Here is a 26341-nt window from a genome sequence, read left to right as displayed (position 1 = left end):
GAGTTTGTACCTTATATGGTGCTTTGATAATTTTGATTTTTTAAAAGGCTAATTAACAGAGAATGGCTGCTGCTGAGAGACACTGGATTCTGAAAGAGACTGCTAAATTAAACCAGCCTATATACTTTAGGGATGTCTTGGCTTTATAATGAAAGCTAGGAAATGTGTTGCATTGTGGGAGAGGTTGTGCTTTGTTTCCACAGGAAATGCAAAGCCTAAACGTCTTCAAAATTATAATGATCAGGTTTGATGTGGGAGACCTCCTGAGGATCTTGGCTGTAGACATGCCAGAGGAAGCCAGGAAAGACTACAGGACAGATGACATATATGCTGATCCCTTGTCATGGAACAGCTCTGGGACTGGATGAGACATGATATATCTTGTTGGCTACAGAGTCCTCAAGACTCATTATTACATGCCATACTTTCATATAGACAGATATTTCTATAGCAATTTGGTTATATAGTCCAAATGCACTTATAAAGTTGACAAATGCTTTTTTACCTGCTCACACATAAAATAAAAAAATAATCTTTAGCTGACTTGTACACACCGCACATTCCATACTTATATTAATGCAGATATGTATGTTACCTTTAAAAGTTTGTGTGTTTTCAGAACAAAAAGACCAGATACCAATGAAGACAAGTAGCCCTGGTGATTCAGGCTCTCCGAATGCTTCTGTTACAGTTCTGTTACAAAGTTCTGCATCCAGAACAACCAGATCTCAGCTGCTAGCTGAGATGGTCCAGCATCACAGACTACTCCAGCTGGGACTTCAAATAAGTTCTATCTACACTTTCCCATCACACAGAGACAAAATAAAAATTATACAGCTAGCTCTTTCAGGACTTGACCATTATCCAAATTTTCTCAGGGTGTCCTAAAGATGCCATCACCCCCAGACAACAGGAAGCAGTCTAGAGAACATGACACTCCCATTCTCAAGAGGTGGGGTGGGCGATTTTTGGTTGTTGGGTGGGCTATGGATGTGTGTCATTATTTAGGGGACTTTTCTGCAAGGTGTTACTTGTCATGCTCAGGGAAAAAACTAAACAAAGTAGGTTAGATTAAGAGATTTTTTTCTTGAAAAAGTGGGGAAGGAACATTAATCTCAAATATTGCTATGGAGTTTTGTATGTTGATACAAATTCATGTTCCTACACTTGTTTAATGTATTGAACCTATGTAGCTCATTTATACATGTAACATAAAAAGCAGGCAGTGGTGACACATGCCTTTAATCCCAGGACTTGAGAGGCAGATCTCTGTGAGTTTGAGGCCAGCCTGGTCTACAGAGCAAGTTCCAGGACAGCAAGGGATGTTACATAGAGAAACTCTGTCTCAAAAAACCAAAAAAAAAAATGTAACATAAAGTTCTAGTCCTTAAAAACTATTTAGGATAATAAAAGATATACAGGATAGTAGTTAGTCATCTATACAATCAAGTTAATGGTCATGTTAGGTATGTTTTCAAGGTCAATCAGAGAAATATTTCAAATAGGTAGATGGTCTTCAAACACCTCAAAGATGTACAGATTATGACATTTAAAAATGTTTTGATAACATAAGGCTTTTCATGACAATGAGACATATCTGCTCCTGGCAACACCAATCTACTTCATTAAAGAATGATGGACACTGAAGAACCTTCATGTGGAGTTTACTTTTACTGTGGCAAAGATAGCCACTGGGCAAGAAATTGCCCTTGCCTTGATTGCTGATATGTATACTGTCCAAATTGGATAAGCAGGGCGCAAAAGAAGGTGACTGCTGAACTTTGCCAAGATAAGGTAGGATAGTCTGCTTCATAGAAAAGTCTGTCAGATGTTCTAGGCCCATAGGCCAAAGATGGATGCCCCAAAGTTACAGAGGAACCTTGGGTTGACTGTCCAAGCAGCTAGGTATTTCTGTTGTTTCTTAGGTTTAGAAGTTGCTTTCTCTGTACTTCCTGTTTTTTCAGGTAATATTATATCCTTTCAGTGGTTGAGGATTAGATAGTTATAGTTACAGTTTTCCATAGTTATAAAAGGAAGTAAATCAGGTACAAGACTTTGAATTTACCAAGATAAGATAGATAATAGAGTAGTTTCTCTGGATTTGCCAGATACAAATAAACTCGATGTTGTGAATGTAATTCGTACCTGATTCTTATTGTATATAGTTTTATTGTGTTAGAGATAACTTTCCTTTTTATTTAGAAAAAACCAGAAATGTTTCAGAATATTTGTTTACACTGTGAAGATGTGCCTTCTGATTGGTTTAATAAAGAGCTGAATGGCCAATAGCTAGTTAAGAAGAGGTTAGCCAGGACTTCTAGGGACAGAGAGGACTCTGGGAAAATGAAAGGCAGAGCTACCAGCCAGACACAGAGGAAACAGGATGGACAGTGAGGAAATGAGGTAATGAACCTCGTGGAAGAATGTAGAATAAAAAAAAAATACGGGTTAATTTAAGTTATAAAGGGTAGTTAGGAACAAGTCTAAGCTAAGGCCAAACTTTCATAATAAAAAGTCTCTGGGTCTTTACATGCAGACTGGCAATCTTGATGAGAAAGTACTACTACATTTGTTAGATAAGTGTTAATAAAATACTTCCTTACTTGATCATGATCCTGACAGACCATTAATACTCTGATATACCACTCAGTGACTCACACTGATGTCCAGAAGCTTCCTTCTTTCCATCAGACCCCAACACAGAATACCAGTCTCTAAAGCCCTTGAGGCATCAGGAAGAAATCAGGTAAAAGAACTTGGTTAAGAAGAATGTGGAATGCAGAGTCTACAAGAAGTGGCATTTTGAAGTTGCCATCTTTTTGCTCACTTAGTTACTAAGAAACACAAGAACAAGACAGTCTTACACAGTTTTTGAGCTATGGATTGTTATAAAATATTATTTTAAGATGTGTTACATTTGTTTATGCTGTGGAAATTTGTTTTAATGATGCAAAGTTGTGTTGCATTCTTTTATGTTGTATTTGTTTTAACTCTGTGAAGATGTGGTTCTTTGCCTGTCTAAAACACCTGACGGGCTAATAAAGAGCTGAATGGCCAATATCAAGGCAGCAGAAAGGACAGGCGGGGCTGGCAGGCAGAGAGAATAAATAGGAGGAGAAATCTGGGAGGGGAGAAGAAGGAGCAACTTAGAACAAGGAGAGGAGGACATCAGGGGCCAGCCACCTAACTACACAGCAAGACATAGAGAAAGATGTAAAGAAAAGCACACAGAAACAGAGAAAGATAAAAGCCTGGAGGCAAAAGATAGAGGGGATGATTTAAATTTAGAAAAGCTGGCTAGAAACAAGCCAAGCTAAGGCCAGTGTGATTTATTTGGTAGCTGAGTGGCAGGCCCTCTGCCAAAAAAAAAAAAATAGTAATAAAAAGAGTAAATAATCAACAACAATGGATCAATAAAATGTTCTTCCTTCCCGTCCTGATTTCAACCTTCATGGATCTGCCCTAGAAGTGAATTCCACTTACAATTAGTTACTGAATTAAATGAATACCTGAGCATCGAAGAGAGTGAGCCAGTTCTGTTGCCATAACTTGGATGATCAGACCAATTCGAAGTCGGAACATTTCAGCAAAGAGGCCAGGCTGAGTTCTCATGTACATGGCAAGATATACCATTATTTCCTGTGTACAGAATGGATATAAACAAAAGTTAGAGTGTCACAATGTCTGTTTTGCAAGTTGTCAGGTCAATTAAAAACAAATACTGAAACATCAATTGCCAGGTTAGGCTTTTTAATGCTGCCCACCTGTGTAAGGATTGAAATACTCATGTCTCCTTCACTGGCTTCGTCTATTAGCTTAGTGAGTGCCTCATATGGTAGAGGTCTAAGGAAGAAAACAGTGAATGAAGTCCAAAGTCTACCATCATTTAGCCTAAATATATTTTAAAAATTAAAACCTCAGTGCAAGTCCAAACCCCTGCCACAACAGCTTACCAAGTGTAGTTCTTTCACAGCAAAACTCCCACGCCCTGCCTCTGAGGCACACTCTTGCCATATTAACAGAACTTTCATTTAAAACTCACCCCTCGATGTCTTTCCAGACCAGTGTTTCACTGTTAATCTTTACCATGTGACAAATAAGCATAATGGCTACAAAGAAAGAAGCTGATGGTGGTGTTCCTGCAGCCGTGCACTCGGGGTGCTTTGTGAGTGCCCATTTCCCCTTTCAACTTTAACCTTCACACCTTTGATTCCTTCTTCAGCAGCATAGAGGTGCATATAACAGCCCAATGCTCTAGCCATATACTTTCTTCTATTTCTTTTTCAGATTGTGGTTGCCTTTTATGTTGTCAACTCCCAATGTTCTGTGCTTTGTGTGTTTTTAGAATGAGTAGAATTAAGGGATTTAGAAAAATCAATAAGTTTTCTCTTTTCATTTGCTTGTATCCCATCATTTTCCTGTTCTGCAGCTCTGTATATATAAGGTGTATACAAATTAGGACAAGAGAATTGTGGCAAGTTCACCCAATTTCTTAAAGGCTCAGCGAAACCTTATAAAAAGCCAACCACATGCCCCACTCACGCAGAGATTGTCTTCTCGCGAGGTTCTGGAGGAAGTCCTACCGTCAGGTGTTTCTGGTATGAGAGAAGGTCTGTGCAGGCCTATGAAGAGGGAGCAGAGCTTACTTACCCTTTCCAAAATTTTCAGATTTCCAAACATTCACAAATAAAAAGCTGAGTATCAGAAACTTTACGTGCAATTGAAAACAATTAGAAGTTGCAGTTGTTTAAAAAACAATTAGGAAAATCAAGGTATCCCTCTGCAGTGCAAAGGCTTGAACCGAGGATTCCAGGAAAAGTAAGCACTACCCTACCTTTGTGCTATGCTCCCAGCATGGAGTTTTAAAGTATTCCCCACTTAGATTTTGAGTAATTTCAAGAACTTATTAGTACCTCATCAAGTGCTTCCACCTTCTTCCTTAAGATCCCAGAGATGTATCGGATCAGACCCCAGTGCCGAATTTCACCAACTTTGCCATATAGTTCGCTAAGAAGCTCCCTGACAGTAGCACCTCCTTCTTCATACAATTCAGTGTCCCAGTCAGGTCCTCTGGAATTTTAAAAATGGGAGTACATTAAAAATGAGAAAAATATTTTCTTTTACTGTTATAATGGATATGCCTGTTTTGGCCTTTTTTTTTTAGTAAAAAACTATTTATTAAAAACACTTATAAAACCATAAGAGTCAATCTCCCAATCTTGAAATTAAATGTCTAAGACACCAATTTTATAATTTAGCTATGCTTTGACACAATGCATTCTTTTACCCACATCTCAAGCTTCAACATCACTGAAAAAGGTTTAAGTTCTGAAAGCACACTGTATTATTTTATGAACATTAGAATTGGTTTGTGTTGAAAGGAGACAGATATGTGATTATTATACAATTACTGTTACACAAATCAATTTAGAGATATAGAAAGTTATCTGAAATTGGGAATTTAGTATATGATGAATGTAGATTACTTATTAAATGATGTTAAAAGCATCAAGTAGCTTTCTGGAAAAAGTTGGATCAGTGCCTGAAAGTGTATCTTACAATTCTAAATGTGTGAAGACATAAATATTAAAATGATAAAAAAAACTTAAGGGAAATTAGCTCATAATGCTGGAAGGAAAAGGATTTTCTAGCTATGAAACATCAGCAGAAGCCACAAAACTTGAGTTCAGTAATTTTATACATACAAAACAGTAAAGAGTTCTTACTGAAGACAGTATGCAAAGTGCAGGACAAATTACAAAAGAGGAAAAATAATTGTAATTCATAGGCCAATTCAGCTAAAAACAAATAAAGAAATTAAAATAGATAAAGTAAACAACAACAAAGGAAAATAAACACTGGTATCCCATAAATATAGAAGAAGGCAGTCAACTTCACATGTAGTAAGAAAAATTAAAATGCATATTATATCAAGATAACATTTTATTATATCTAGCTCTTAAAAAGCCCCCAAATTGATGTGGCTTATCACTTAAACAGTCCCTTGTGGGAGTGAAGATTGAAGCAATGCCTCTAGACAGCTATTTGCAAATTCTGCAAAGAGCCTGGCAGTTCTTACAATACTTAAATTACCTTACCATACGACCCACCATTTCTGCTCTTGTGGTTTAACTGTAGAATAAATTCTTTCCATATATATGAAGCAATTTCAGTTAAAAGGTAATTCACCAGAAACTCTGTTTGCTATAGTGAATGACTAGAAAATACCCAAATGTTCATCATTATTAGGAGTATTGTTAAATAAATTATGATATATTTAAATAATACAGTCTTTCATATCTATTAAGAACATAAAAGGTAGGCACCAATGCTCCTGCAAACCACCCTAATGTAATTTATTTAGTCATCAATAAAAATGATGTGGGAAGGTCATTTGTCAATCTGTTGTTTCATTGGTTAATCAATAAAGAAAACTGCTTGGTCTGATAGGTCAGAAAATTAGGTAGGTAGAGTAGACATAACAGAATACTGGGAAGAAGGGAAGTGAGCCAGACGCCATGCCTCTCCTCTCTGGTCAGATGCGATGAAGCTCCGGCCCAAGATGGATGCAGGTCAGACATGCTGAATCTTTCCCAGTAAGCCACTACTTTGTGGTGCTACACAGATTATTAGAAATGGGTTAATCAAGATGTGAGAATTAGCTGATAAGCGACTAGAGCTATGGGCCAAGCAGTGTTTAAAAGAATACAATTTGTGTGTTGTTATTTCGGGTATAAAGCTAGCTGTGTGGGAGCCAGGCAGGACGAAAAGCATGCCTGCTGCTCCTCACTACATAAAAAGAAATGGAAGAGCTGGGTATAGTACATACAACTTTAATCCCAGCATTTGGGAAGCAGAGGTAGGGAGATCTCTGTGAGTTCAAAGCCAGTCTGGTCTATACAGAAAGCAAACCAAGAAAAACAAAAGGACACCACCCGGTCTGCTTGGTAACAGAGAGACTGGATAATTTCTGAGGCTAGGTTATCAAAGAAAATATAGTTTCCACCCTGTCTTCTCTTGTAACTCTGTAAGAACCTTGTCATCATGCTGGAGGAAGGACATATGGGGCATCATCTGAAGGCATTAGAGCTGTAGGTAATGAGGATGAATTTGTAGCTGATAGCCAGTATCTACTCCTGAGTATATGAGTGAGAAAACCTGGCTGACTTCATTCATGGCTCAATGTCTGACAAAAGCTGAATGTCAGACCTTGAGGAAGAACTGCCTAGTCAAGATCAGACAATCTAAGAACTATTAAAGACACTTTAGAGTTCCACATTTTTATTATGGTAAGCTCCTGTTCAAGCTATTGGATATTGAGGTGATTTTTTTTTTAATGAAGTGGTAGGTAACTGGAATGTGTATGTAGTGATCTTTAAGATACACAGTATTGGTGAAACAAAGGCATATAGAACAATGTATGAACTATGCTAACATTGGATACACAGGGCTATAAATACCCGCATATATGTCTATATTTACATATGTATGCATAGAATGTACCCAGGAGAATGCACAGACAAAAATAACATGAAAAAGCTGATTATTTAGAAATGGGGAAAATATTTGACCCTTTTGCTATGTATTTTTGAATAATTTTTTTTTTCAAGAAAGGGTTTCTCTGTATAGCCCCAGCTATCCTGGAACTTGCTATGTTGACCAGACTGACTTGAACTCACAGAGATCCACCTGCCTCTACCTCCCAAGTTCTGGGATTAAAGGTGTGTGCCAACACTGCCTGGTTGCATACTTTTAACATGTTGAACCACAAGGGTCTGAAGACAAGGCTAAGTAGTTAAGAGCATGGATTGCTGTTGAGGAGGACAGGGGTTCGGTTTTCCACACCCACATGCTGGCTCACAATCATCCATAACTCAGTTCCAGGGAATCTGACGCTGTCTTCTGACCTCTAGGCATCAGGTATATACATGGTGTACATACAAACATTCAGGCAAAATACGCATACACTCATACACATAAAATAAAATTAGAAAAAAGTTGAACAATAAGAACTTATTGCCTATTCAAATACCAATTTTTTTTAAACATGAAAAATGTACCTAAAATGTGTCATCAATGGGTACTTTTGTGATCCAGTTGCCCTCACTTCCCCTGACTGACAGCGAAACTTCCTTGTGGTCTGTAATTGACAAGGATGTTTGTGTTCTTTCTGGCCAGTGGGTCTCCACAGAAGGAGTAGAGGTATAAAAGGTTGCTGGGCAAACTAAAGGTTGCTGTTCTTCCACCTGAAAAGAAGCCTCCATGTGTCAATCCCGGCACCCCAGCCAGTCTTGGCTATCCAGGCTGCGCTGGCTGCAGCAAGTGGAGGTCCCACTGAGATCTGGAAAGTGGGGATACGTGAACGGGGTAGCTCCAACCACCAGCTAAATGGAGGAGCGTATTGGGGAAGGTAGTGTTCTAATTTTTCATCCCCCGAGATAACTCTGAGAGACATCTTCCAAAAGATAAGCAAGTATAAAAAGGCGAGAGGGTGAGTTGAAAGGCTTCAAAAAGTAACTGAAACTCTTAAAGCAACAAGGCATAGAAGTAACAAGGAAGACAGCCAAAGATTTTGTACAGGAGGGGGTTTAAATGTTTTAGACTGGGAACAAGCCAAGTCAGATTAAAAGCAGTATGTGTGTCTTCATCCCCAGAGATGCTCTGAGGGATGCCCTCTGGAAGATTGACCAGTAGAGAAGAAATAAAAAGGAGGCAGGAAGGTGAATTGAGGATCTCAAAAGATAGAATGTGTAGAGATATATATATTATTTTGTTGATTGTGTTGTCTTTTGTGTTCTGGACTGGAGAAAGACAATTTATTCTGGGAACTTCTAAGAAAGGTACTTTGACTTTAAAATATGGGCCTAAGGATTTGATGCTTTGGAAAAGAGGTTCTGCTTTTGTCTCCACAGAGGATGAGAACCTGTGGATTCATTGCAAATTTATGTGGTTTGAATCATCGAGACACCCTGAAATGTTGATGTAAAATACTCCCAAGAATGCAGCACCCCCCGCTCAGCAGGAAGTAGTCAGACAGGTTGACAATGCCCAAATTCCCTAAAAGGTTGCTAAAGTGGGGCCCCTTCAATGGTTTTGGAGCAGAAGCAGTGAGCCTGCTTCCCTGAGTTCTGCTCCACTCCATGTAGCAGTTTAGATCCAGAGTGAGTGCGGCTAGGGCCATGATGGAGGAAGGTCATTGGTTAAAAAATAAAGAAACTGCTTGTCCCTCATAGGTTAGAACATAGGTGGGTGGATTAAACAGAACAGAATGCTGGGAGGAAGAGGAAGTGAGCTCAGACTCGATAGCTCTGCTCTCTGATGCAGACGCGATGAGGCTCCGACCCAGGATGGACGTAGGCTAGAATCTTCCCGGTAAGCGCACCTTGGGGTGCTACACACATTATTAGAAATAGGCTAGTCCAGGTGCAAGAGTTAGCCGAGAAGAGGCTAGATATAATGGGCCAAGCAGTGTTTAAAAGAATACAATTTGTGTGTTGTTATTTCGGGTAAAGCTAGCCGTGTGGGAGCTGGGCGGGACGAAAAGCAGGCCCGGCCCGCAGCTCCCACAACAGGGCCAGAAGGTAGCTGGAGCAGAGCTTTGCCACCACAGCTACTGCTGCTGAACTTGCTCTCTCACAGCCTGTGCAGACAGCTGAGACTGTTGACCAGCAGGCTGAAAGAGTCAGCAAGGCTTTGGACATTCAAAATTATCTTAATGGACATATTCAATTGGGCATATTGACCTTGAACCAACAAGTGGCTCTGGTTCAGGAGCAAGTGAACTATCTTTGGACTTTCAATAGTTAATATTGTTATGTGAGTTACTCATGGCACTGTATTGCATGCTTCTGCTACTGTTATGGAACTCAACCGTCATATGAGAGGGCTTTGGAATACTGCTTTTGTTAATTTTAGCACCCAGTTAGTGCATGCTAAATGGTTGCAGCACTGGTCTGGCTCGTTGGCACTGTCAGTCCTGGGAATACTTGGTCTAGGGCTATGTGTCTGTGTAGCCACTGACGGACAATACTTTGGGGGCAGGATGCTACCTAAGACAGGGAATATTAGAGGGCTATTCCCCATGGCAGGCAAGGTATTATAAAATAAAATGGGGGGAGTTGTTGTGATCCAGCTGCCCTCACTCCCCCTGACTGACAGCGAAACTTCCTTGTGGTCTGTAATTGACAAGGATGTTTGTGTTCTTTCTGGCCAGTGGGTCTCCACAGAAGGAGTAGAGGTATAAAAGGTTGTTGGGCAAAATAAAGGTTGCTGTTCTTCCACCTGAAAAGAAGCCTCCATGTGTCAATTCCTGCACCCCCGCCAGTCTTGGCTATCCAGGCTGTGTTGGCTGCAGCAGGTTACGAAACAAGCAAGTGCAAGTTAAAAACCAATGGGCTATTTATATTTATATTTATATTTGCAGAAGGTTGCTTGCAAAGAGTAACCAACGTAATAACTTTTTAGTGAAGGAAACTGGAAGGCACTTCCTTAAATAAAGGATCAACTCAGCTGATCAAAATTAACACTATCTGCAGTAAGACTAATGTTTTCAAAGAAAGGAACTTTAGTGGCAGGCCTGCAAAAAAAAAAAAAGACCCTAATCTGAATATTAATTAAGGGGAAATGTTGCAGAAACCAAAGTTAAAGACATTTTAAAAGAGGCAGGTGCAGAGAGGAGCAGAGGGACAGAGAGGGTCAGAAGGGCAGAGAGGCAGAGGCTAATGACACTGTACCTGGCTGGTAATACTTTTTTTTATTAGCAAATAACCGGATATGGGACAACTACTGTCGTAAGTATACCTTCAGGACTTCAGGATACATGACTTTCAAATCCTTATCTTGACTTTCAAATTAAATTTCCACAACAGTCAAATTTGTGTTCTTTGCTTAACAGTTTGTTGAAGCTTAAGCGATGTAAAAATATAAAACCCAAGGCCTCAGAGTGTACTCTACAAGAGATGATTTGCCTTGCATGAACAAATCCTCAGTTTGATCCTGAGCACTGTGAAAATAGCTTGTGTACTTAGTAATTCCCATTCTAAGAAAGCATATTCCAATCAAGTAGTGACTGTGAAAAATATTTCTGTTTATCTGTGTTCTTCATGCTATCAGCAATTATCATCAATAGACTATAGACATAGATCTTGCTATGCTGCTCAGGCTCAACTCAAACTCCTGGACTTAAGTCATATTTCTGTGTCAGTCTCCCAGATAGCTGAGACTATAGGTGCATGTCATCAGGACTAGCTTGTTCAATTATTTTTTTTTAAATACATGAATTAGGCCAGTATGTGGTGGCACATGCCTTTAATCCCAGCACTCAGAAGGCAGAAGCAGGCCCGTGAGTTCAAAGTGAGTCTGGTCTAGAAAGTGGGTTCCAGGACAGCTAGGGCTACACAGAGAAACCCTGTCTCAAAAAAAAAATCAAAAATACATATGAATTGTAAAAATGCTTCACTTTGATGGGGGTGCTTTTCAGATAATGGGAATACTTGTGTGTTTTCACTTGCTCACTAAGTAACGTAAGTTGAAAGAAATGCTTTGGATTTGTTTAAAAACAGACAAAACAAAACAAAGACAACAATAACTTTTTATCTAATATATTTCCCTAGTTGTGCAACCTTGACTATGTTGATACAGCTTTCTGGAAGGATTTCCACATCTATAATAAACATAGGTACTGAATCGCTCATTTTAAAAAGCTCTTCCTTTTTGGTCTTTTTGTGATTTTTGTATTTTTTTAATTCTGTGCTAGGGACTAAACCCAGGGCTTTGTACTATTAAGTAACCCCTTCATGAAAACGTGTAAGAACTGAATAAGGGTATGCATTCTTTTGTCCAAACTATGTACATGTGGCAGGCACAGGGTTATAGTCTGCAGCTACAATGAAAGTAAGTCTCTGAACTTGAGGAGCTTCATCTAGAGAGATGAGACAAATGCATGAAAACAGCATGCCAATAGGGCAACAGTCATACACACTATGTTAGAGGCTTGCCTAAGGAGAAAAAGGTAGGAAAGGGAAGGTTTCCAGCTACTTCCTTGAGGCTATGTCAGAAGCTGTGAGTCAGTCTGAAGGAGGAGGACAAGAAGGTCCCCCACAGACAGAATAACGAGTGAATGCACAGATGTGAGAGACAACATGATTGCTAGAACACCAATTACAGAACACAAGATGGTAAAAGAGGGGCCTGAAAACAGGCAGGAACTTTATCATGGGGGCTCCTGTATGCTACATTAACTCTTAAACTCTTTTTTTCCCCTCTGCTTAAGGGAAACAAATTGGAGAATTTTCAACAGGGAAGAAACTTAAGTGAGCACATTAAAAAGATTAGTATGTAGAATTTGAAGACAAAGATTTGGCAATCCCTAATAAAATACTAGATCTGGGCAGTGACCAGTATTAGATGTTATAATCATTAAAGGAAACACTAGCATAGGTGAAAAATATCTGATTAATCTTTCGTTGTTACTGTGGCATGCTGGTGATAGAACCCAGGGGCTTTTGCATCTTATGTAAATGCTTCAACGCTGAGCAGCACCCCTAGCCATTATTTTTCTGAAACAGTGTACGTATCTTAGGCTGGCTTTGAACTCACTATGTAGCCAAGATCAGCTTTATAGTCCATCGTCCAGGTTCCGTCTCCCAATGCTGAGATTACAGGTACACACCACCAAGCCCAGATAGGATTAATCTTAATATGATAAAAAAGAGGAACAATCATGGGCTGGATATGTAGTTTGGTGGTATAGCACTTGCCCAGTATGTACAAAGCTTGGGGGGTCTTACTCTCCACATAAGAGAAAGAGTTAACAACAACACATTCCACCCTTTCTGGTATGATATTATCACCTCTGAACTTGTCTTGCTTTACAAATTGAATGCAGATCTATCAAATATGTGGTAATAACTATCCACTTATAGGCAATACAAAGGAAAGTGAAACACGTTTAAATAACATCATGAGGGGACACTCAGCAAAATGAAGAATGTGAACTCTACAGAACAAACCAATATTAGGAAGAGAGAGTACAGACATTTAAAAAGCACTTATAGAAATATAGTAACTAAGTATAATGTGTGGACTTGAATTATGTTTGGAATTCAACAAATCTACTGTAACAAAACATTGGCTAATCAGATGCTTTTTAACACTGATAGTATTAAAGTATAATACTTAATATTCTAAATAATTAAAACATTGTGTCATGTTTTTGTCCTACATGCTCTTGAGACCCTATTTACTTTTGTGGTCTATGTCTCTGTTGTTTAAGTTTTGTAATTTCTAGAGTTCTCTGTTCAAGTTTCAATGCTTTATATTCCACTGCTTCATTTTGATTACTATAGTTTTTATTTCTAAAATATGCGTTTAGCTTTCCTTTAGGCTTTCTATTTTTTTGCTCAGACATTTAGTTTTCATTTGTTTCTGGGGTATTAATAGTTACTTGTGAAGAATTTTTATAGTTCCTCTATGAGATTTTTTGTTTAATTGCGGCATATACCTTATCTCTGCTGACTTATCAATTCCTTTCACCCATTCAAGTTGAGAACTTCCTGGTTCTTGGTATAACAATCGATTGGTATAACAATCACTGGTATCCTAAACATCTGGGGTAATACGGTGCAATAATGTGGAATTTAATAAATACATTCCAGCAGGCCTTTTCTGATAATGTACCGCTAGGGGAAGGATATGCTGCTTTGTTACCACTTTCTGGGGATGAAGTGTGGCTTCCCCATTTGGCCTTCCTTGAGAGACAGCAGAAGGAGTGTCCTCTTACTGCTGAACGAGAGTGAAGCTCCTCACTAGGCTTTCCACCCTAGAGTTGGAAAGGGTCACTTTGTTACCATCTCTGATGTGGACAAAGCTGACCTAGGATTTATACTCAGTGATCAAACTCTTGACTAGTCTGCTTTGAGAGCATTTACTGAAGAAGGGGTGCCCCATCACCAGGTGGGGATGGATGTTCATGTGACAGGCAAGTCCCAGATGCCTCCTTGTCCTTCACTGACACACTGGCAGTAGAAAGGTGAAATAGTACCTGTTTTATTTAAACTGGGTAAGAATACTGTAAGGACTTACTCAGTTCTTGTTGGCAGGGGCGGGCCCTCAAAAATTTTTTTGTATGGTGTGTGGCAGGAATAGAGTGACTATTGTCTTTAAAAGTTATATGTCTTGTTTAGCTGCCCATTTCCTAAGTCTTTTGTTGAAAAGAACCTTTTTTTCTATCTTAGGATTTGATGTCTGTGTCTACAGATATTCTTACATTGTCGGCTTCTCTAAGAACCCACATCAGATATATGAGTGGAAAAGGTGTTGTACAAATCATGTACTGAACTTAGCAGAAAAACAGGGCAAATGCATCCACTTCTTATCAAGAAATTCCAAGGGATCCTTCCTTTGGTGCTAGTGAAAATGTAAGAAACCCAAGCGTCACGCCCAACCATGCCCAAACCTCAGGTCTACTCTTCTTACTCTATTAAGTTTTTCAGAAGAAATTTAGGGGCCTCATTTGCTCTCCCAGAAAGTGTCCCATTAGTCCGTACCCTCTTTGTATGTGTGCATGGCATCAGCAACCTTGGCATTCAAGGCACGTTTAGAAGAGAGGTTCCATCCTAATTCTCCCTGGTCACCACAATATAAAAATTACTGCTTATTTTATGCAGGTTGGATGGGCAGGAAATTATATGAGTTCATTTTCACATGCTGAGTAGAAGACAGCAAATACCTATCAGAGTAACTTACATGTAAGCAAACACTCAAAAATATTGTTTCTTTTTCTGATAAGCCTCTCTGTTTTTTTTTAGTGATTCTGTGGCATCTCACTCTGGATCCCGGGTTAGCTGCTGTGTAGCAGTTTCCCACCAAATTGAAACATTCCAACCCAAAGGGCAACACCTTAAGTCAAAGGTAAACAATTCAACCAAGCTTCCGGAAGTCCCTGAAACTGACCAGATTCTTTAGGCATCTCACTCCCAGAATAAGCAATAAATATTGCTGTGCCACTCTCAGGCCATCAAACTGACAAAAAGAATCTCAGACAAGCAAAACTACAAAGAATCTCATACAAGCCAAGCTACAAAGAAAGACCCACCAACTGCCTAGAAGAAGCAGAAACCAGCATGATGTGGGATTCCCCTCTGTATGCTGTGAATACCATTGGTTAATAAAGAGACTGTCTTGGACCTGTGATAAAACAGAATAGGGGTAGGTGGGGAAAACTATACTGAATGCTGGGAGAAGAAAGGCAGAGTTGAGAGAAGCCATGTAGTCCCACTGGAGACAGACACAGTAAGTCACAGCCTTATAGAAATACACAGATTAATGGAGATGGGTTAATTTAAGATATGAGTTAGTCAGAAATACGCTTAAGTTATTGACCAAACAGTATTGCAAATAATATGGTTTCTGTGTGATTATTTCAGGGTTGAACAGCCAGGAACAAACTAGCAGTCTCCTACAACACCAGCAGAGCTGCCTGGAAGAGGTTTCGACTGATTACTTGGAGGGGAGACCTCAACCTGCTGAGCTGCCTGCAGAGTACGCAGTATGTTCCTGGTTTCCAGCTTTTGTGAACTGCCACCCAAGCAGGGATGGGTATTGGTGATGCAGCTATCTTTGAGTAATGTCTGCTCCTGTAAGTGACTCCTCACCCATGCTTCTATAAATAATTCCAATAAAACCCATTAGTTCACCAAGTTTAGACTCTGGTGGCATGAGAACTCACTATGAAACTACAGCTGGCTTTGAATCCATGGAAGTCATCACGCTGACTCAGGCTCCTGAGTGCTGCATTTACTTACAAACATTAGTTACCATGTATGAGGGCCCACAGATGTGAGCCTGTTCCACCTTAACTAAAGGTCAGAGAGTTTACCAGCTTATTTTCACTCTTTCAAAGTTGTTGACAACACTTGTGGCTACAAACAAAAAACCTTGACCTAGAGTGTGGTTACTTGGTGTTTTGGACATTAAGATGGCCCATAGAGGTGGATCCACTCCACCCTGACCAAAGGTCAGAGAATTCAATTCCTGCTCCTTCATTTAAAATAGGAGGTTTGACATAGGGAGTGGCTGCCTACAGGATACTTGGTCTAGGGTTTATTTGCTGCATATCCTGCCCAAAACATCAAATGCTTTACTCAGGAAATAATGGCTTGATGTCTCAAGTATTGAAACAAGTAACTATTCTGGTTGTCCTTTGTGTCATGTTAAAGTGGGTTTTTTTTTGCCTTCTTCCCCCCCTTTTGTATTGGGGTATAAAAGTGTATGAAAAACAGCATGGGCACATTCAGGATTCAGTATTTACTGAATTTCCCTCCCGATGCTGTTCTGTGTTTCTTACTTTTATTTCTCTCATATCTCTGTTCCTTTTGCTTAGTAATTCTAATCCTTATGCTCCTACCCTGGAACATATGAATTTCGTCGGTCGAGGCTGGTCTTTGACAATCTTGCCCACTTTCTTTTGAGAGTTAGGAATATAGGACTGGGGAGACAGAACAGTTGGTAAAGTGCTTGCTATGCAAGCATGAGACCCTGTGTTTGATTCTCAGAGCCAACATTAAAAAAGCCAGGTGTGCTGGCACACTCTTGTAATCCCAGTGCAGGGGAAGCAGATATAGCCAGCCTAGGCTAACTGGCAAGGCCCACGTCAATGAGAGACCCTGTCTCAAAAAACAAGACGCATAGTGCCTGAGGACTGACATGCAAGGCTGACTTCTGACCTACACACACATATGCATCTCTACAAATATACCTTCACACACAAGCATGCACGTATACACAGACATGTACACACAACATATATACACACATACGCACACACAATATACCAATAGGCTTCTATAAGTGTAGGCCCATATTTCTGTATGGCACAAGAGCCATAAGCCCGGTCTGAGGCAGTCACGAACTCTGCAGACAAGCTGTCTCTGTTTAACAATAGCCAGGAGGTGCTGCTCCTAGTTTCTTTTGTTATAATGTAGATTACCTGAGAAGAGATGTTGGCTGAAGCTAATGACTTAAGAGTTAAGAGGTTTGGTGCTTCCTTCTTTTGAAATTTGGAGGATGTCTTATAGAGATGCTAACTCATGGCCTACCTGACTGCTAGAATACAGGTAGATGCAGACGTGACTTGAGCCCATGCACCTGGTTGCCTAGGAGACAGCCTAATGTGTTTTCCCCCACTCAATTTATGTGATGATATATAAGGTGTTTGGATAACAAAGGAGAGATCTGGCCCTTCCATGATGACCATGTAAGCTGCGTTTGATTATTCCTCGCGACTCCATTCCAGTCCAGTTAGGGAATCTAACTCCAACACATAAGAACCACAATACTGATAATCATATTTATCTGTTATTGATTACCTATTATGGCCTGGCATTGCATTATGGATTTTATGCACACACAATTTTATTCCTTATTTTATATGTATGGTTATTTTGCCTGCGTGTGTATCTGTGTGGCATAGGTGTGCCTGATGCCCACAGAGACCAGAAGAGAGGGCTAGATCCCATGGGAGCATGCTTACAGATGGTTGGTTGTGAACCATTATGTGTGTGCTGAGAATCTAAGCTAGGTTCTCTGGAAGAGGAGCTAGTCCTCTTAATCAATGAACTGCTTCTTCAGCCCTAGATTTCCAGCTATTTATAATAATTTTTATGAGGCCGGAATAATACTAATTTTGTGTATGTATACAATGTAGGCTTTGAAATCACACCATGAGTATATTGGTAAACTGTACTAAACAGGTACATGAAGCTCAAATGCTGTGCTCCATTTACTGTGTGCTATAGTTTAGATCTTGGATAGTCCTCAAATGTTAAACTCTTGGTCCTCTACCTATGTAATTGCAGGGAGATGGTGGAAACCTTTATAAAGCAGAGCCTAGATTAGGTTACTGAGGTGTGCCCTTGTAGGAGATACTAGGACACTGTTCTCTCTCTCTCTCTCTCTCTCTCTCTCTCTCTCTCTCTCTCTCTCTCTCTCTCTCTCTCTCTCTCTCTCTCTCCTGTAACCCAGTTATGAAGTGAATGCTTTCACCCCATGCTGCTGCCATGATCTGGTACCTCATCACAGACCATAAAGCAACATGGCTAACCAATAATAGAATGAAATCTCCAAAACTATAAGCCAAAATAAAATTTGTTTTTTTCTCTTTTTCCATATGAAAAAGAGCAACTTTATATAGTTAAAATAATCAAATTCAAGTTATTAGTTAAAGGTAATTCAGGTTATTATTTAAAGGTTTTTTTATACCTTTTACCCTTAAATAATAATTAAGGATAACTAGGTGTCTAATATAGTACAAACTCTACTAAACATGAGTAGAAACATGACCTTTCATTAGAGGAAAATACAGACTTACATCCTTTATTGTATTCTCTCTTACCAACAAAAAAAAAATTTTGAACTATGTTAAAAATGAGTTTGAAGCAGAAAAAAAACCAGCAAAATGAATACTGTTATATATCAATATACTTTTCTATTAAATACTAATATTAGTGGCTACAGAGTTTGCTCAGTAGTAACAAGCATTTGGCTGCTCTTCCAGAGGACCAGGGTTCAATTCCCAGCACCAACATGGTGGCACACAACCATCTGTAACTCCAGTTCCAAGGGATCTAACACTCTCTTCAAGCTTTGGAGTGCACAGCAATAATGCAAGCAAAATACTCATACATATAAAATAAACAATTACAAAGCATATTAAAATAAGGAACATTTTGAGCTCAAAAGTGAACCTTTTCTTTTAATAAACTGTCGCAGGCATTTGTTATAAGAGAGAAAGCTGACTAACATGCTATACTTCCTCACAATATGTGCATTAATGTATACCAATAATATCCATCACTTACTTCATTGAGTACAGCATGTAGAGTATATCAGCTTGCTCTTGTAAGCTTGAAGTCTCCTTCAACTGTGAAACCAGCGACTGGAAGTCCACTTCCCCAGATTTGTCTCTAGGAAGATGTACCTCTACACGAACAGAAGGAACCTTTGGAATAAGAAATGATAAAAGGGACGAAGTTAACAGTGCTTAACTAGATGATGACCTAGAATAAATTATCTTTCCACCTCTAAATCTTTTCCACAAGTATTTTCTAATGCTGGTCAGATGTGGTAGTGTACACCTGTAACCCGAGCATTTGGGAGGTTAAGGCAACAGGGTCAGGGTTCAAGACCATTCTCATCTACACAGTAAGTTACTTGAGGTTCTGCCTCACAATGTTTTTCCCAAAATGCTGATAAAAAGCAAAGCCAAAACAGCAAGACCACCAAGCCCTAAGATACAGAAAAGTAGTTTTCTAAGTTTACATTAAGAATAAACTTAAAAAGACATATATCTTTATTTGATAGTGTTTTGTTTAATACCATGTACTGGCTGGTTTTGGGTCAACTTGACACAAATGAGAGTCATCAGGGAGGAAGGAGCCTCAGTTGAGGTAATACCTCCACAAGATCCAGCTGTAGGCCTTTTTCTCAATTGGTGACTGATGAGGGAGGGCCCATCCCATGTGGGTAGGGTCATGCTCAGGCTGGTGGTCCTGGGTTCTAGAAGAAAACAGGCTGAGCAAGGCAGTAAGCAGCCTCCTCCATGGCCTCTGCATCAGCTTCTGCCTCCAGGGTCCTGTCCTGTTTGAGTTCCTGTCCCGATTTCCTTCAATGATGAACAGCAGTGTGGAAGTGTAAGCTGAATAAACCCTTTTCTCCCCAACTTGCTTTTTGGTCATGGTGTTTTGTTGCAGCAAACTAAGACACATCAGAAACCATAGTGACTAGTTTTCTTACTTTCCTTAAAGATGGCAGAGTTTGAAACACCTGTCCTGGCCCCAAGGCCCTGGGGCAGGCCAGAAAACACCCAAGTGCCTGCCCATCTGGGCCCTACAATGAACAAATATGAAATGGGGAGAGGAGAGAGAGAAAGAGAGAGAGAGAGAGAGAGAGAGAGAGAGAGAGAGAGAGAGAGAGAGAGAGAGAGAGAAAGAGAGAGAGAGAGAGAGTAAATGATGGAGAGATGGAAGAGAAGCTGAGTGGTTTGTGTGCTGTGGAGAGAGGTGGAGCTGGAGACAGGACAGTGGTGAGGAACAGGCTGATATGAGAAGCCTGTACAACCACCCAAGGCCATGGTGATGCCTGGTTGCCACTAAGGGCCATGTCTGAGTCTATTGGCCTACAGTAGCTGGGGTCTATCTGTGGCCTTGTATTACCACTGAGGGATGTCTGTAGTTTAGGCTGGCGCCTGGGGCCATACTCATGTCTCTGGGTGTATGTGGTGGTGGGGTGTCAAACTGATCTGATTGGTCTGTGCTTCTACCTGAGGCCATGGTGATATCCAGACCTCTGGGTCCATGGTCCTACTGCAGCTGGGGTCTGTGTTGATGCCTGTGACCTGTGTTACCTTCAAGGGCCAAGCGAATAACTGTGCCCTGTACTGCTGCCTGAAGCCATTTTGAGGGTCAAGGGCTGTGATACTGCTTGGGGGCCATGTCTGGGTTTGTGGTCCTACCTTGGCAGTGTCTGCTTAATGTCTGAGGCATAGGTTACCACCAAAGGCCATGCAGATATCTTTGGTCTGGGCTTCTGCCTGAAGCCATGTTGATGTCCAAGTACTGTGCTGAGCTGGCCTGCCCTTCACTGGGGTGGTGTAAGAGAGATGGCCCCAAATGCACGGGCACAGGAGAGCTATCACCCAGGCCCAGATCCAGGACCTTGAGTTGGCCCACCCCAACATCTGCCACATCTATGAGCTGCTGGAGTATGTGAAGGGACTGGTCTGCAGACCCAAAGCCATAGGATCTCCACAACTCTGGACAACAGCCAGATATCTGAGACAAGTCTTGGTGAGGGTCCAGTATTGATGATATACCAGAAGCCAGAGGCCTTGAACTTGACCAATGACTCACTGCATGCACATTTGCAAGTAAAGCTATTGGGGCAAAAGGGTGTACTACGTGACACACCACAGCTTCCGATGCCACTATGATGAAGACATGTGGAGAGGCAGGAAAGACACAGCGGAGTGAGGTGGTGCATGGGCTGTAGAACTGGAGATGCCACAGCTGTGAGTGGTATGAGAGAAGGCTGCAACTGATGGAGGAACAGGTGGTTTCCCAGAGGGCTTGGCCAGAGGTTTTGCTTTGTATTTTTTTGCTGCTTTTTCTTTTGTGGGGAAGGTTATAAGGGTGGAGGGCAGATATGGAAGAACTGAGAAATGAGTGGGATTGGAATGAATGATGTAAAATTCCCAAAGAATCAATAAAAAAAGAAAAAAAAAAGATGCCAGATTTTTACAAAAAGCTGACAGAAATGCACAGTTACCTGGTTATCTTGTGGAGACTGAGGCGAGTCAAGTAAATTGAATGAAGGGCGAGAAGGCTGAAATAACTTTGTAGGAAGGTACATGTGAACATCTGCAGGAAGTTGACATTTATGGAAAAAGTTAAGTAGGAAACATAAAACACATGGTTGACTTAGCAATACGGTAACATGTGGATCAGTTCTTTACAGAACAAGAATGACGAAAGTTTCCTTCAATGATACAAATAAAAAGAAATGTGGCTATTAGATAAGTTTTTAAATATCCAATTAATGCATATTTTTATATTTTTGAAAGGATTTTCTGTAATTGTACCATCAACTAGACATATAAGATATTATATTTATTAATAGGATCACTATCACAATGATGCTATCACTAGTATTTTCATATAAATACATAAAAACACCTAAAAGGAATAACTCAGTTACATTTTACTTTTTCTGGGATTTTCTAGGCAAATATTTGATTTCCAGAGGCTGTGACTGGATGATTCTATCTAGAGACTCAAAAAACATGTAGTGGTTGATCAACTTTGAGATGTTTCTAAGATGTTTTACTTACATAGTAGAAATACTTACCATAACCTCTAAGGAGAGACCTGCACTTCATTTTCAGCATTTTACACAGAGACGATACAGAGCTCAAATAACTGGTCAAGTAAGTAAATAGCAATGCTAGGAATCGAATTCTGATTTCCTGATTTACAAATGATAAATGCAATTTAATGAACATAAGTTCATGTCGTTGCATAAACTCTTTCTAGCTGGAACACAACCAAAGGGTATCCTAATTCCTTCATCTCAATGTTAAACAGTGCTCACATTTAGTATCTGGTTAGTAATGGTCAATAAAAATTTAGGTAGCAGGAGCATGCATGACAACCATTCTCATCCTCTGGATAATGTAACATTCAGGTTATCTAGGTGTGGCTTAGGAGCCCTTCTCTCCCTCCACATATAGCAACCACAGAGATACTGAAGTCTTAGGAACCATGGCTACTTTTGTAACATACAAAAGATACCTTCCAATGAAAACATTACTAAAGGAAGGTACTGGTTATGGAGAGAACTGTGGCGATGTTGTGAAGAATGAGTATTATATTTGAGATCTACATGGCTAGAACAACTGGATGCACAGTTAGAGTGGGCATAAAGGGGAATCCAGTTGTAGTTTATATCAGTCTCTGCTTCTGTCTACCCTGTTTTATAATAGAAATTCTAAATTACCCTCAAAGAAGTAATTTTCCAAATGAGAAATGCTCTTCTACATTTTACTTCTATATTAAAACTGAGTATGTTCTCTTGTTCTGTGTCTTGCTGTTTTCTTGGTCAAACCAGACTATATGACAGTATCCATATCACGATTATATAGTATTCATTGATTTCATAAGGATTTGAGTGCCTACTATATTCTAGGTGCTGCCCAAGAGGCTGGGAACAAAGCAGTGAACAAAACCATGATCCTGTCTCCATCATGGGCTTCATGGCATCTGTGTTTGACACTAGGGAGTAATGGCATTACTCACTCTGTACATGCAGCTCCTTGGCCTTGGTCACCAAGGACATTAAGTCGCAAGTTGTTTGCACAGCAGCTCGGAACCGATCTAGCCCTCCCTTCTGTGAGGTAGGAGCTAGTTTAGGATGGGGAACAGTGTGTGCCAAAAGGTGGTCTAAGTAACGAGCAACTTCATCACCACAGCGAGCTGCAAGGTTAGTTGGGGAAAGGGAAGAAACAAAAACAAACATAGTTACTTCAAAATCTACCCTAGTAGTCAGAATGAGTGGCTCTTATACCTAAAACACCATCTCAGAGGAAGGCTGTTCTTGACTCATGGGGAAAAAAAATCCTTGAGACAATTGTATAACCTCATAGATTAAGATTTAGAGTCTACAGCCATTTACCAGGATCCACCTGCTCTTCAATTTTGCTGAGACACAGGTAAAGTTACTGAAAGCTAAATGTATGAGTTTGTTCTAGAATAAGCAGAGCAAGTATTTCATAATTTCTATGTGTGTGATGGCAGGGGTGGCAGAAGGGAGACAACATTGGAAGGATAGGCCCTTTCAACTAATAGAAAGAGACTTTTCCGGAGAAAGGCCATGGAAGGGCAAAAAAATCTTCCACCAAATAATGAGTTAGTTCTAAAAAGAGTCTACAAACACTAGTACTAATCACTAACAAGAAAAGCATATTTGCATGCCGTTGGCTAAGGACTATTGGTCACAAATTGCCTTTTAGACATCTTATTTATTTATTTATCCTCCAAATATGTGTTGTTACTATGGAACAGGCAGTGTCCTGGACATTGAGAATTGTTGCAGAAAGTACATATTGTCTCCCTTCTCTTGGGCTCACCCTCTCCCGTGTATCATCTAGGTACATTTAGCCCCATGGCTTGTGGGTCACATGTAGCCAAGGATAACTATGATAAGGCCTCAAACAAAATCATGAACTTACTCAAAACATGAGGTTTTAAAAAACTCTACTATTGCATGGTTCTTGAACATGAACTTGGTAGATGATGACATCATCTACCAAGTTGGACACACTTAAATCATATTGTTATACAGATAATGGAAATGTCACACTTTAAAATGAACATTTATTATGTTTACAGTTAGGGAAGTGCTGGGATTGGAACCAAAGCTGTCTGTCTGTCATGCATCATTTGGTGCTGGACAATCTTCAGTGACCTCTTTAGAAGTCCCTCTGTGATCTGGTATGACCAATGGGAACTAGTAGAGCTCTAAGAATCAAACTCAAATTCAATGGTATCCTAGTGACAGATATTTTAACTATGAATATAATCCAGATACTTGAATAGAGGGATATCGGTTATATTTAATTATCAAAATGCTTTATACAAAAAGAAATACTATGCAAATAAAGAAGAATATAGAGTAAATGTTGAGCCCTAACAAAAAACAGTACTTATTCTATGAGATTATGCTTGTTAGTATCTTATGGTAGACAACAGTCAAATACCCAGACAACAAAAAACAGTTCACCAAGATTTAGATAGTTAGAAGAACCATTCTCTTATCGACCATTCTCTTTTGAAGACTCAAACAATGTAATTTTTGTCTTGCAAAGGTCAGTACTTGTGCACTGCAGTCAGTGTTTCCTAGTCATTTTAAATCCATGCTATCAGAATGCATTCTCATGGCACCATGTTTGTATCGTTAGCATGAATTATGTACATTATTCATCGCATTTGTCACATAATAGTGACAGGCATTCTGAACAGGCTTTTTCAAAGTACAGAGATATCAAGACATGTCTCTAATATTATGTAAAATATAAGTCCTTGAGTTATGTGAAACTTTAAACATAACTCTAACCAAATTTCATCTTTTAATGTCAAATATAAGATATACATATATTTGTATATGTATGTTTTCAACTGCACTATTGATTAAATATTTTACTTATCATTGTTTCTTCCTATTTCAAATTACCAGCTACCTCAAAAACTCAAGAAGGAAATCTTCCCTAATCTTGGTAAGGCATTGCCTAACCTCATACTCTACAGTCAGTCACCACAGAGATATTAAACCAGAAACCAAAGAGCAGTAGAGGGAAGAAAAGTGAAGCAAAACAAAAGTAGAAATCTACATGTATTAAAGAGGACTGAGGATGGCACACTATGAGATTGTTGGAAACATCAGTTATTAATGATGAAGCTAAACAATCACTCGTATTCTTGTCTGGTCAACCAGTGGTGTTTAAGGCCTCCTTACCATTACTTGTTGAATCATAGCTATCCATCATCCAGTTGCCAGATTCCAGCTCATCATAGTCTTCATCATAATCTTCATTGTACAGCTTACCCTCAGGTCCAGGGTCCATGAAGCTTAAGTGTGTGCAGCAAGATGTTGTCAAAAACTCTGACAATTTACCTGTCTGGATCCTTATAATTATAGGGTAGATAGAAAACAGCAAATCAGGAAATATCTTTTTAAAGGATATACAAATGAGTCATAATTGTCAATAAAAGAATGCTTTACATGTTTCAACATGTTAGGGACAAGATTTTTAAAGAAAGACCACTAATTCGAGTTCACAATCCTCCAACAGAATAGTTGTATTCTCTTTTATTGCTGTACACTATGTTGAATATCTGGTAAAAAACTGCATTAGTTATGAGAGAAGTGGATAGAGAATGAAGATAAATCACACAAATCTATCACATTATTTTTTAAAAAAATACCATCGGGGCTAGAAAGACTGCTAAGTGGTTTAGAGCTCTGGTTGCTCTTGCAGAGGACCTGGGCTCAATTTCCAGCACCCAGATGGCAGCTCAGAATCATCTATAACTCCATTTCAAGGGGATCTGATACTCTCTTCTGGCCTCTGTGGGAATCAGGCATGCATTATACATTCAGGCAAAATTCTCATATATATATATATATATATATATATATATATATATATATATATAGAATAAAAATAAAAAGAAATCTCAAAAAATTTAAAAATACCATCAAAAGACAATTTTAGACATAGACAATATTTGACATTTTTATATGTTGTAATAAATTAAGTTGAACTATATCATTCTCTACTTAATAAGCCAATTACAAAACTTCAAATGAAATTAGTAGTATTAATTTTCTAAAGAAGCCAGTTTAAAGGAGCTACCAATGGCCAGATCTTGATAATCTGAAAAATGAAAGAAATAATGACAGAAATGGGTCATGATATATTGAATAAAATAAGACCCCAAAGAATATATTAATAATAAACCACAAAATAAGTTAATTTTTATATATAAGAATTCCAATTACAGATGTACACCGAATAATAGAAACACTGTCAAAATGGGCCTTGGCTTATGTGTTTATACAGACAAACAAATTTCTAGAAGGCTATTTTACAACTCAGGAATAGTCTTCCTTCCAAGAATCAATGGAAGCGGACACTCATGTGCCTGCTGAGATGATATCTTGAGAAAGTACAGTGAATTCTTATAATTGTGTGTGCTATTTCAGCATTGGTTTGAATCTAAATTTGACTTTC

At 39.3% G+C, this 26341-nt stretch overlaps 1 protein-coding gene across 2 annotated transcripts in view; it reads right to left on the bottom strand.

The window, feature by feature from the left end:
- Positions 1-26341, bottom strand: part of LOC121444664 (phosphorylase b kinase regulatory subunit alpha, skeletal muscle isoform) — a 150776-nt gene that overhangs the window by 24706 nt on the left and 99729 nt on the right. The window contains exons 18-25 of one of the 2 annotated variants that reach the window (XM_041646569.1): positions 25063-25232; positions 22848-23024; positions 21322-21413; positions 18858-18997; positions 4914-5070; positions 4543-4622; positions 3765-3843; positions 3510-3639 (exon numbers count right to left, since the gene is read on the bottom strand). In XM_041646569.1, coding sequence (XP_041502503.1) covers positions 3510-3639; positions 3765-3843; positions 4543-4622; positions 4914-5070; positions 18858-18997; positions 21322-21413; positions 22848-23024; positions 25063-25232 — 1025 coding nt within the window. The remainder of the gene's footprint in view (positions 1-3509; positions 3640-3764; positions 3844-4542; positions 4623-4913; positions 5071-18857; positions 18998-21321; positions 21414-22847; positions 23025-25062; positions 25233-26341) is intronic. The other variant, XM_041646570.1, reaches the window with a different exon arrangement.

Source organism: Microtus oregoni, unplaced genomic scaffold (genome assembly GCF_018167655.1).
Source record: "Microtus oregoni isolate MIOR12 unplaced genomic scaffold, Mior012 000136F_ref0000326, whole genome shotgun sequence".
NCBI lineage: Eukaryota > Metazoa > Chordata > Mammalia > Rodentia > Cricetidae > Microtus > Microtus oregoni.
The sequence above is the reverse complement of the archived record's forward strand: the minus strand, read 5'-3'. Positions and strand labels throughout refer to the sequence as shown.